We start from the raw sequence: 13,203 nt of genomic DNA on the forward strand, positions 1-13,203 counted from the left end.
GTAAAAAGTGCCAAGTGAAGCTTCAGTGGGAGAAGAAATGAATTGGTTCATTGCAGAAACAAATTTCCTAGAATTGCAAGAAGAGGATGCATGACTTAAATGTATAAATGCAGTTAATGCATACAAAGATGAGGTCCTGCTGCCCCATGTCTTCTCTCTCTCTCCTGCCAGCAGTACTTGGATAAATGGGTAGTAGAACTATTTTCTGAGTGTTACTATTTAATTTTAAACTGTAGCTATATATAATCAAGTGCAATTTGATGACATGGACTTGGTCTTCATTTCTTAAAATAATTACTTTTTACATCTTCTCATTCTGTTTTTGGATAAAATGCAGTGTATGCTGCAGTTGGTAGGACACAGGAGGAGGTAGAGAGTGTGCCATGCTCAAAATCCAGCACACCCTTTTTTATTTTCTGACTTGAGACTGAAGATTACTCTACTGCTCCGTAAGTTGTAGGCTTTTCCTAAGCAGCTTTCTCAGCATATGGATACTTTCAGGTAACTTTTCTGTATAAAGCTGGTGTCTCTTTTTGGCAACCCACATCATTATGTTCTTTTTTAAAAAAGAGAGCCACTAGCAGCCTTTTTGAAAGAGGTGCTTAAAATTTTTGATTCTGAGTACCAGTCTCATGACAGCATTGAAGCTTGTCTCAGTGATCTATAAAGAGCCTCTGAATCATATGGCAGAACTAGAATCAAAAGTCCATTTTATTTGTTCAGATGATACTGCAAATCTCTGTAAAGAACTCAGTTTCTTGGATTATTTATACTTAGAGTACCCAATCTGTTATGCATTTAAAAATTGAAGAAACAGCTGTTGATGGCAGTACCCCAGTAATAAATAAATTGTTTTGTAGGCATTATTTTCACTGAGATGTGCAGATGTTGATAACAGGATTTCTGATCTCTGTTTACAGTTGTTCTGATCCATGACTAAATAAATACCAATTTCCTTGTGTGCAAGTATGTTTAGATGTGTGCTTTCTCAGTTTTGAACTAATTTTCCAGCATTTTCTGGAGGACAGGTATAGAAAAGTATGTCTTTTAAAAATCATCCACTCTTGAGATATATGACTTAGACATTGACAATTTATTAAATCCTATTGAAACTGCAGTGTAGCCAGTCTGGTGATTGGTTATCCTAAGAATTAGACACACTGAAAATAAAGGTGCCAGTTGTTTCTGCAGTACTTCTGCCATCTCAAATGCAGGCTTTCAGAAGTATGTCCTGTTCTCTTGGTACTTGCACGTTGTGGCCAGATATTTGTCTGAATAAACTGAAATGAGGACAGTCAAGGATTTGGCTGAAGTGCAGTGACTAACTCAGAGTGCACTGATCCCTCTTTGAGGCAGGAGAGCTGGGTGAGGGGATGGAGTTTGTGGCTCATGACTTGCTGCTTGCCAGCAAGTTGCTTTGCAAATCATGTACCCTTTACCATCACAGGATATGGGAAAATGGAAAAGTAGGGCCCCCTAAATTAATTTCCTGCTTTCCTGCTCCTACTTTCTGGCACTCCAAGAGTTGGTGTGGCCTTATTAAGAAATGTTATGTACTCTTTGATGTGCAGAGTTCTCATTTTTAGACTAAATGTGCAGGAAACTGTGAGTGATAATATGCAGTGGACACAAGGGATCTGTAATCATGCAAATGAGCACTAAAGTGCTCCATAAAGAGGATGAGTTGTGACTTTGATCATGTTCCAGAAGCCTCCATTGTGTGCAGTCAATAAACCTCAGACACCTGAGTCGGCAAAGAGCTAATGCTGGTGAGAGAGGCTGGGAACACCTTGGTGGTGCATAAATGGAGAGAGATTGCTGAAAGGCAGTCTGTGAGCTGTGAGCTGCTGCTCATTGAACAATGAGCATTGCACAGCCAGAGGTTTTCATCAAGCTGAATCAACAGGTTGTAAATGAGGTCATGAACTGGTTAATACGTGTGTTCTTGTCTAGCAGTGTTTAACTTTGCTTTTCTGGTTAGGATCATTCTCACAGTGTATCTTCTCCAGTAGAGCCTAAATCTCAATCATCTTGCATGAGAGACAGTAGAAGTTTTCTGCTTCTGTGTAGGAGCTGAGTGGGGGATTTGTGTATTTTTGAGGTTGGCAGAATGTGTCTTCCTTACAGCTGGAAGCATAAAGGTGCAAGTCTCTTTCTTGGTATTATGGCACTAAGGCACTCTGACTGTATTCAGGGAAGATTATTCTGTGCTTTCTTTATCTTTTTTTGTTTGTTTATTGTTTTTAACGTGTTTTAGAACCATTCCTTTACTGGGGCAGGAATTGAGCTTCCCTGAGCCTGCTGCTTGCTTTATTCAGAAACTTACGTGGTGAGTCAAAAGGGACAATGCACCAAGTCCCAAGAGCAAAAATAGCACAGCCGAAATCAAGGGAGGGGAGTGCTCACTGCTGACACAGAGCTCAAAAACTCCTTTTGGATGGAAGTGAAAGTTAGTTATTGTTAACCCCTGCTCAGAGGTTACCCAGTAAGATGACTGTTTCTCAAACTCTTAAGTCTTTGTGTGTGGGGACTCTCTCCAAAGGGATATATGTTCTCAGCATTGTGTTTTCATCTGGCAGAGGAGGTGAAAATCAAAACAGAATATAATGATTTTGATGAGAAAGCTACCGTGAGAAATTTCATTTCCTGGTCTTTTTTTTTTTTTTTTTCTTTTTTAAGTGGAATCTTACTTACACCATACACTAATTTATTTGTCTGCACGAGAACAAAGGGAACAGAATATTATTGCAAGTATGTCTGAATTTGAGCTTGTCTTCCATTTCTTGTGCAATCAGATGGAATGGTAAAGAATGATTTGCCTTTTTTTTTTTTTTTTTGGCAGAAGCTTTTTTGGAAAAAATGAGGTTGGTACCACTTTGGGAATAGGGCCTCTGCAGCAAAAATGCAAATATTACAGTATGAAGTGTGCTGAAATCTCCCTCTTACCAAGTCACAAGAGGAAATTGTAAATAAGATTGAATGGGAACAACTTTAAATGTCTGTTGCTCTCCCCCTTTTCAAAGTCTAACAATTAAACCAAATGGCTGCTTCAAAGTGAACATTTACATTCCAGCCCAAACTCCTGAACAGTGGTGTTCATTGCTGAAGCTTCTGCAGTAACCTTGGCTGTCTCCTGCTGCTTCCCTGCACTGATCTGAGCATCTGTGCAGTGTGGAAGCCTGCTGGTTAAAGGCACTGTGGCAGTATTTTCTTCATCTTTTAATTTAGCCTGATTTTTTTTCGCATTCCTTCATTGTATCCTGGAGGATCCTAAGTATTTTGATTAAAGTTGTGATCATGTAGAGAAGATACAGTGATATCTAAAATCCTTCCATGTATTACTTTGTTACTGCCCTCTAAAACGTGTTACTTTTACAGAAATGATCCTACCATTGCTCAGGTACATCATCACATGGCCAAGGAGCAGACTTCTTGTGATAGAATAAGGTAAAGATGACAGAGCTTAAATACAGTAAGCAGGTATTCTAAAACTATTTATAGAGTAATAGAGGAATAAAAGAGTGCATAATAAACTCCATTTAGTTCTCCACCTGAAGGTGAGTCACAGGCTACAGTGAGAAGGAAAGTTTTACAGAGATTTTACTCATGTGCTGGAATGATAAATGGTTGTGGGGTTGTTCCTCAGGGGGAATTGTCCCTCACAAAGGAATCTGGAGAAAAGGGTGAATGCAACAGAGATGTAAGAATGTCTACAGATGGTTTGAGAGCTCTGGAGCTGGCTCATGAAGGTGTGGTGTGGTGCAAGGTAGTTAAATGTTTTCATGGAGACTGCTCAGGAGTTCCTGCTCTTGTTGTCTGTGTGTTTGGTAGAAGTAGGATGGTGAACAGAGAACAGGAATTCCAGAAAATGCAGGTGTTTGTGAAGAAAACTTATGGTGTAGAACATCTGATGTCCTGTAAGTAGAAGCATGTTATTCTGTATAAAACAGTTGCTATAAGGAAGCTGATGGAGTGCTGTGTTTCAGGCCCCTTTAAAAAAGCTCAAAAGAAAAATTATTCTCTTCTCCAGGCTGAATAGCCCCAACTCCCCCAGCCTGTCCCCACAGGAGAGGTGTTCCAGCCCTCTGGTCAAAGTTATATTGTACAGAATTAGTGACTTGTATGGCACTTGATTTTAGTAAATGAAATTATCAATTATTTCAGCTTTCTAAAAAGCACATCCTGAGACAAATGTGCCACTTGTCACATCCACTTCATGAAGATGATTTAAAAATTATCTTTAATGTTAAATATGCAAATGATTTACTGGTGTTCTAAAAAGGTAAATTAGCAGGTTTTGTCTGTCTATCATTGATCATGTCACCTGTCTTACCTGAATTGATCTCCCTCTGCTTGGCATCCTATGGGTCTGTTGCCTTTTTAGGAGCATCTTGCAAGATACCTTTTTGAAGACCAAACTGTTGGTAGAGTTTTACAGAGATGGCTTATTGAATGTGGCAGATACTAAGCAGCCTTGAAATACTTCTTCATGAATACTGACTCTGAAATAGTATCTTTTTCAAATATTGGAACATGCTGTGTTCCCCAGCTGTTTTATAGTACCTGGTTGTGCCACTGCTTATGAGTGCTTAATCTAGAGTCGCATTATTAAATATATTTTAAAAGCTCAAAATATAAATTAACTCAGCTAAAAAGACTGTGCCTGATGTTGCTGAATAAATGTATGAAACTTTAAATGTGACATGACTGATGTGGCTGTGAGGATATGTTCTTCTCTAGCATTTTGTTCTTAGCTTCAGGGAAGTTGTTGGCTGTTGCTGGGTTGTTTCCCTAAATGGATTTCAGTGCCAGGCACTTGAGCTGACCTTCAGAAATAGCCCAAGTGCACTGCAGTGATGGAGAGAGAGCTTGGAGATAAATATTGGTAAAGGCACCATGGGCTGGGTTTTTGACCTACAGCCTTTCTGGAAAGGAGGAGTATGGACATGCACCACCCACTTATGGAGTGGACTTCAAAGTACTGCTTTATTTGGGTCTGAGTGAGATCCTTGTGAAAATAAGGATCAGGGTTTTGCTTGCTGGAGAGGCTGCTGAGCAGCCAGGCTGTGGTCTTACAGAGTAAAGCTGGATCTGCATTGGGTCATTTTCAGCAGCCTCACTAAATGCTAATGAGAAGTGCAGGAACTGCTGGGATAAAAAGCTACAAATCCTAGGCTCTGGCAGGTCTTGTCCTTGATTTATGCAACCCTGATGGCTGGAGTGGGCTTTAATATGACTAATAGGAAATAAAGCCTGTGTGTCCCCATCTTATTGTGAACATACTAAGTATTACTTTAATTTGGTGTTAGTTTTTTTTTAAATATCAAGTTCTGCTTTTTGTTACAGGTTACATCTTAAGTGTTGTGCTCCTGACTTTACCAAGGCAACACCTGGTTCAGCTTTACCTGTATTTTTTGACTGCACTGCTGCTTTATGCTGGGCACCAAATTTCCAGGTAAGAATATATGGGTTAATTTTGTTACCTTGGTTTGAGAATTAGAAAAATAGCAGTTATTTTGTTAATATTTTCTAGAAATGGTGTTGTGGAGGCCTTTTTTTTTTTTTTTTTTTTTTTTTTTTTATTCCAGACACCTAAATATATCTTGCTTTGTCTTTGGAAAAGTTTACAGAATTAAATATGCAGTCAAGTAGTTCTTTGAAGTCACTGAAAATACAGCAGGAATTCTGAGCTACTTGTCTGGGGAGTGTAATGCCCACCATTCCAAGGAGAGAAAGCACTTAGCACAAGACTAAATGTGGCCTCTGATGCAGTAATCCAAGTTGCTCAGTGGCTCAGCTAAAATGCTTTCAGCACTGGGGTGTTTTACACAGCAGACAGGATGTTACTTTTAGTTTCTTGGCAGCCTGGGAGAGAGAGCAAATAGAGATCTGGAATCCAGTAAAAGCAAAGTAGTAGTGGAATTTATTCTTAAAATGTATTACACAAATTTGAATTGACAATGGAAGCAAGTGTTTTGGATCTAAAAGGCAGAGCGGGAGGCTGGAGAGCTCTGAGTTAAACAAGACAAAATCAACCATCTTTGTTTGGCCCCAGCTAAACCTGTTGAAAGTGTAAACTTTCATACTGACACGATGTTTAATTGGAACCAAAGACTCTGCCATCACATTAAAGGCTTTGCATGGGAAGCTTTAAAAATATGGATTTGAGCCTGATTTATTTTGGTGCCTGCTGATGGGAAACATTTAAAAATGTGCTTTCAGTTGATTTAATGGAAGCGATAGTTTTGTTATTTCCGCATCAAAATTGTTGTTCCAGAGCATTTACTGGAATGTCTTTCTTGATATGTTGCAGTTCAGGGGAGTGTTAATGAAGGTTTTGTGATGATTTGACATGTCGCTGTTGTGGCTGTCAGAGTTACAGTTACTGATTTCCTGAAAAGGATGAGTGTACAAGAGAGGAGTTCGAGTCTCTTATTGCCTCGGTAGGAAGGAAAAAAGGCTTTATTTGTCATCCTCAGGGGAGTCCTGAGTTGTTACAGATGGAGTTTGTGGGTGTTTCTTACGGGATTAAAAGCTTATTTATTACAAAAAGCAAGCTAAACATTATTTAAGTGTTGAAATAATAAATCTAGTAACAAATACCCATCAGACACAGGGCTTTGGTCCAGAACATTTACAGTTGGAAGTGTTTATGCCACTCCAGATCTTTAAATTTTTTAGAAGAAAAGAAGATGTTACGTGTTTGGTTGATACATTAAGGGATAGTAGTGTGTTTGCTCTTAATACCTTGTTTGTATTTCTGTGTAATAGGAATTCCTGATTTCTGTTGCTTTGTGAGGTTTGAGACTTTATAGGCTTTATTGTATCATGTTTAGTAACTATTGCTTGGACTGTTGCCTGTGTTCCTACTAGGTTTTCTCTATTTGGTGCTTCTGGAGTGAGTTAATAAAGACTTTAATTAAATCTTGCATCAAGTAGCACAAAAATATATTTAATTAAACGATGTAATGGATTCAAATAGTCCAGCAGTATTCCCGAGGTATTTTGCAAGGCAAATGTAGCTGCTGACACTTCTGAGTGAGCTTACCCATTCCCTAGGCATGAGGCTTATTTGGTTTGGAAGGAAGCACAGTGCAAGGTGCTCTCAGCTGAAGCCTTTGTACAATCAGGGAATGGTGGGGAGTGACACTTGAATTAGCCTTACAAAAGAATTTTTGAATCCCATTAGTTTTTATATTGAAAATAGTAATATGTGACAGACATATCTGTTGGCAGAGCCATTCCTCTTATTGCCAGAGCTATCCAGTTCCAACTTGTGTTTCTGTTTAGCAGCCTGATCATAACAAGACATACAGTAGTCACATGTGCAAACTGTTTTTCAGTATTTTTTGTTAGTAATTCTGCTCAGAGCTGAGAACTTCCAGGGACTTGCTTGCATGCAGTACCAGTTGGGATGCTATTTAAGACCGATGAAGAGTTCTTACATTGAGGCCAGTTTGGTTAGTGCAAATTATAGAACAAGACCAGAATCATCTGGCACTTGTGACTCTGCAGTGTCCTGGAAATTCTGAGCTGTTGAAAGACTTCAGCTTTCAGTGCTTTTTTTCCACCCCAGAAATAGCTTGCACTTCATCTGCAAGTCTGGGAATAAGATCATCTGAATTTTATAGTTAAGCTCTGACTTCAGATTTCCAGGTTTATGTGACCTTGACAAGCCACTTAATTTTTTTAATGTTTTGTTTCCTTGCCTGCTAAACTGAGAATTACCTTAATGTGTAAAGATGGTTTAGATAATGTTTGTGAGTACTTGAAGCATCCCAGAAGATGCTACATTTGTATGTAGCATGCTAACCTGGCAATTCGGGTGAAAATAACATACCATCTGTTTATGGAAAAAAGAAAAGTCAGCTTTAAAAACCCAAAATCTAATTTAATGAAATCTCTTTGCCTTAGGTTTCCTGCAGTAGTCTCCAGTTTCAGGAAAATTAGTTTAATAAGTGAGTGGCACAGAAATAGGAACAGCTTGAGCTGGGTGCTTTCAGCCAAGGACCCAGAGCACACAAATCCCTGGGCCTTTGTACCCTTCCAGTCAATGCAGCCATCCTGCATCCACTCTTCATGTGCTTTGCACATATCCCTTGGTCCAGTGGTGGGTTTTGGTCTGGGGACTTCTTGTTCCCTGTTGGATTATTTCTCTGTCTCCAGGTGGGTGTTGGCTGCTTTTATCTGGCTGGGTTGCAGCTTCTGCTGAGTTGTGGCCTTCTTATCTTCTAGTTCACACTGGTCTCAGGGCCCCCCTTCATGTAACTGAGCAGAAGTTCAAGATAAGTTTGACTTTTCTAGGTGGGAGCTTGGAGCTGGTGAGAGTTTGGAGCTTGTGGTCTAAAACCCTCCAGCAGCTTTAGCTACTTTTGCTAAGCAAAGCCACTCAGACAAAAGAATACAGTTAAAAGAATGCAGCTAAACTTGATTTACAACAATCCTGATTTTTTATTAGGCATTCCTGCTAAGATGTCAGAAGGAACTAATGAAGTCTTGCAATTAGAAGGAAGGAACTCATGAAGTCTTTAAATATCACCCTTAGTCTCCCATACAATGTTATTACAAGCAACAGGCACAAGATAAGCAGAGTGAACAAGATCACTCTTGTGATCACAAGATTTTGTTCACAAAATCAAAGAGAATTTTCCACCAGCAGTGTTCTGCCTCTTCCTTCACTCTTTCCATGACATGATGCATCTCTTCTGCACTGAATGGTGACTGGAATTTTCTGTCCATTGTTTTGGACACGTTCCAGCAGTTGATACAGGTCATCAGGTTTTAGTGGCTTCCTCACCAGTGCAGGATTCATTCTGATGGGTATAGGTAGTAAATTTTAGCTTAAGTGTAATTGGACTGTAACCATTGATTGGACATAATAGGAGCAGAATAATTAAAATTTCATCCCCTAGTGTTTCTACAGTTAGAAGTAATTGAGTGATTATTTGTCCCTACAGTGATGTTGTTTACAAACATAAGATTACAAAGAGTTGTTGCACAGACACATCCTTTTCCAACATAGGCAAATACAGTTTCAGGGGCTTCTTTGGAATGTATTTCAAGTGACAGACATTTTGTTCAGTGTCAAAACAAATCTCTTGAGCTTTGATGGTTTTATTTCACAAATAAATCCCTGTTTTTCTTCAACAACATGCACATCAACATTGACACTCTGCCATTTGATACTGTTTTGTTTGTCCCATACTCAGCTCTAGTGGGTAGAAAGCAGTTCTATCATGATTCAGTCCTAATACAGGGATTGGGTCTGTGGTGTATTCTGATGTAGTGCATATTGTTGAGACAAAAGCTGTGCCATTATTACTTGAGGCTATATAGGAGATTGGCTGGATACCACCACAGTTGGAATTCTCTCTCAAAAATTTCAGTGTGTAAGACACACCCTTGCCCTTCTCTTATGGTTGTGGTTACCATAGATTGTATCCACAATTCTGCTTGGATGCTGCTAAGAGTCACTGCTGATTTCAGAAATTTGTGGGATCAACTCCTCTCTTATCTGTGGAGGGCTGGTGGCTAAGCTCATTGTGCTGGGCAGTGAGGCAGTGGTTGGTATTAACTTTTTCCACAGATCACATTAACAAATATTCTTTTTATTTAAAATCCAGTGTCCAATTGACTTTGGTCTTGCTGGTTCTCTCTATTAAAGTTGGATCATGAGCTGTATTGGATTCACAACAAAAAATGAGAGCTGCTTCTTTGGGTTTTACAGAGCTTTGGTCACCCAACCCCTAACAATCTATGTGAATTAGCTCCTCTTTAGTCTTGTTAACTTTATAGCACACTGAATTGTGCATTGATTGTGTACTTAGCCATGCAGCTGTGCTCATCTGAGTTGACAGCACCCAGAGTGGTGAGTGAGCTGTCCCACTTCATCTCTTCAGAGTATCAGTTCTTCATAGTACCATCATTCATTAGCTGGCTGGTTACTCACCTCTTGTTTGACATGAGACTGGTGAATCCAATTTTCTTTTCCTAAAACAGCCATGCATTTGTCCAGGGCTTTTATCCTCTAAGCAGTGTCGTAAATAAGTGAGTCTTAATTGATTGAAAGTTCCATGTAGTGGCCAAATTTCCTGGGGCCCCCACCAGCTGTCCTACTAATATATGGCCATTCCTCCTGGCACAAGGCCACTGTGTGCTCTTTAGATAATTGAGCTGTACCATAAATCTTCTCCCAATTTTGCAATACCTTGGCCAAGGGCATCCCCTTTTATTTGCTGAGTTTGTTCCCTTTTACCAGAAAGAATAAAGAAAAAGCAGCAAAAAAGATTGTCAGGGAGACCCTCCTGTGGAGTCACGAGGTTGAGAGGAATCTAGGTGCAGCTGGATACAGTCTTAGTCTGAGATTTGGCCAACAGTTTGTATCTAAAGGATTATATTTCCCATTTTTACATGAGGAATTGAATCCCATCTCTGTGTGCACATTACTGTCTGATCAGGCTGTGCAGCTGTGAGTGAGCTGCAGTAGGGGAGAGACTCAAACACACCCCAATACTGAGAGGGTCTCAAACCCACTGCAGAACCTTCTCCAAATCTGCCTAGGGAGTTTTAACACTCACTCTTCAATGCCTTCTCCAGAGGTACCCAGTGAACTCACCTGATGCATGCATTTGCATATTTGGAGACAAGAAGTTATGAAAGTGGTCTGAGATCCCATCTGATTTCCTACAGCAGCTTCCAAATCCAAGAAAAATTAGTTTAATAATGGAGTGGCACAGCAACAGGAAGAGCTTGAGCTGAGTGCCTGCAGCCAGGGGCCCAGAACACAGAAATCACTTGAGCTTTTGTACCCTTGCAGTCAATGCAGCCATCCTGCATCCACTCTTCATGTGCTTTGCACACACCCCTTGGCCCAGTGATGGTTTTTTCCTGGGGACTTCTTGTTCCCTGTTGGATTCTTTCTCTGTCTCTAGGAGGGTGTTGGCTGCTTTTACCTGAGTTGCAGCTTCTGCTGTGACCCAGAATTCACACTGGTCTCAGGGTCCCCCTTCATGTAACTGAGCAGAAGTTCAAGATAAGTTCAGCTTTCCTCCGTGGGAGCTTGCAGCTTGTGGCTGAAGACTCCAGCAACTTCAGTTTTTTGTTTTATTTTCCTAAGAAAAACTTCTCAGACAAAAGAATTAAGGGAACTTAAAATAATTCAGTTTAAAAGAATTCAGGGAACTAAATTAATTTACCACAGTCCTGCCACTCCTGACAAGGAAGGTGGATGGTGGTTTTATTTTATATGTAGTAGCACAAATGTCTTCCTTAAAAGAATCACATTTCTTTTACCCATTTCCAGCAAAAAGAAGATTGGGAAAATAAGTGATGCAGTTATGCAAAATAGAAGTGATGGGATTAAACACACTGTTAATGCTAAAACTGTAATTCACATCATTATCTTATTTCATGTTTTGCAGTTTTATTATGATTGTATCCCAAGTGTGTTGAGCCTCACAGAGCTTAAAATGAGAAGCAGGAGCAAGAGACTGAATTGTTTCTTATGGATAAACTTAAAATACACTTAATTTTAAGGTTGACTGTAGACATTAAAAACCTATGAGAGTGTGTTAGATATTGACAGTGGAGATTAATCAGCCAAAGCAAATGTCAGCAATATAAGTCAGGTCAGATAACCACTATACCTTATGCCAGTCAATTATAAAGCATATTTTTAGTAATGGTAGACCCTTTTGTATTTCAGTTATAAAAAAATGATCATGTGTGAAGAATGATCACAACAGGTACTTGTTAACAGGCCAACAGTTGGATTAAATGAGGCTGGGAATGCATCTACAGCATCAACAGTGGGCAGTCTGATCTAAGCTTTATTCTTAAATCCTAATTTTCCAAAGTAATGTAGTTTCAGTCATTTCATTATCTAGTAAATAATGATTTTAGCATTCTTGTTTTCTTACACTGCTGCAGTAAAGTGAACAATCCTCAAATGTAAAAGCTGGAGATTAATACAGCTTTAATTGATCAAAATTGAGTGCAGGCACTTGCTTTTTTCAGCATCTTGTATGGCACTGCAGCTGTTCGAGGCATCTTCTGATTGGTGTGTGTGCCAAAAGATCCTTGTGTTTGTACTGGTAATAGGAGAATCATTGCTTTCACTTTCCTCATTCAGACATCAGCTACAAATACTGTTTAAAAAATTTAGATCTTAAAACATTGCTTCTCCAAACTGGTGGGCCTAAAACCCCGTTGTAATTGAGAGTTACTTCGAGAATTCAGGCAAGTGCAGACCTCTTTGCAGATGACTGAATCAGACAACAGCAAGAAATGTAGCTTGAAGAAATTTGGGTCATCTCCAAGCACATTCTGGTGTTGAAGAAGCAACTGTAAGTGCAGCTTTGTTCGTGTCTCTTGGCTAAGTTGTGTAAGGTCATCTTGCTGCACTTGGTATCCTGGGTGATTTTATAACCTGTTTCCCAACAAACAGAGAAGAAACTTGATGTCTTCACTACTTTCCTTCCAGCAGCATAGAAATAGCCAGTGTTTCCACCCAAAATTTGAGGATGGAGCATGATTTTGCTGAGACAAAAAGCCATCTTCAGCATCTTGAAAGTGCTGTGTTTTTTTTCTCTCTTCTGTAAATGATGGATTATCCTGTTTGTGTTGCTGATGCTTTCAGAAAATCCATATGCTGTAAATAAATTTAAAAAAACCTCTTTGCCTGAAGGATTACAACCTTATGGATTTTGGAAGGTGGAAAAAAAAGCACTTGTGCATAGCTATACCCAGAGAACAGGGGGGAATATTTCTGTCTAGAATTGTCATTTTAGGTGTCTTTTCAGTCCTCATGTGTTTTTAATTGTAGGTTGCAGTCTAAAGAACTCATTTCAACATACCTCACATACACTATGACACTTGAAAAGCTGCTCTGAGTAGGCAGCGTTGTCAGCTATGAAGAACAGGCTTTGAAGTGTTTGTTTTAGTACTTTGAGATTTATATCTTGAATTCCAGAGATTTTTTTTTTTTGCAAGTGAAAATGGGAATACCTTTGCTTGGTGTAGCAAGCTAATCCTAGGAGCAGGGTATATTCCCACATTTCTGGGGAGAAGTGAATGGTCCCAGTAGCACTAAGTTGCATCTATTTCTGCACTGAAATAAAAAGAGCAATTCTTGTATTGGCTGTGGTTTCCAGCCCTGTTTTGCTGTGCTTTGTCTACATCTGTTCCCAGGAAGTGTGGCTCGCC

The 13,203-nt window shown here is 39.5% G+C and overlaps 1 protein-coding gene across 2 annotated transcripts in view; it reads left to right on the forward strand.

The window, feature by feature from the left end:
* The window catches only part of RNF145 (ring finger protein 145), a 46,012-nt gene that overhangs the window by 12,712 nt on the left and 20,097 nt on the right, over window positions 1-13,203 (forward strand). For both annotated transcript variants that reach the window (XM_056502440.1, XM_056502441.1), the window contains exon 3: window positions 5,347-5,455. In XM_056502440.1, coding sequence (XP_056358415.1) covers window positions 5,347-5,455 — 109 coding nt within the window. The remainder of the gene's footprint in view (window positions 1-5,346; window positions 5,456-13,203) is intronic.

This window comes from Oenanthe melanoleuca, chromosome 13 (assembly GCF_029582105.1).
Source record: "Oenanthe melanoleuca isolate GR-GAL-2019-014 chromosome 13, OMel1.0, whole genome shotgun sequence".
Classification (NCBI taxonomy): domain Eukaryota; kingdom Metazoa; phylum Chordata; class Aves; order Passeriformes; family Muscicapidae; genus Oenanthe; species Oenanthe melanoleuca.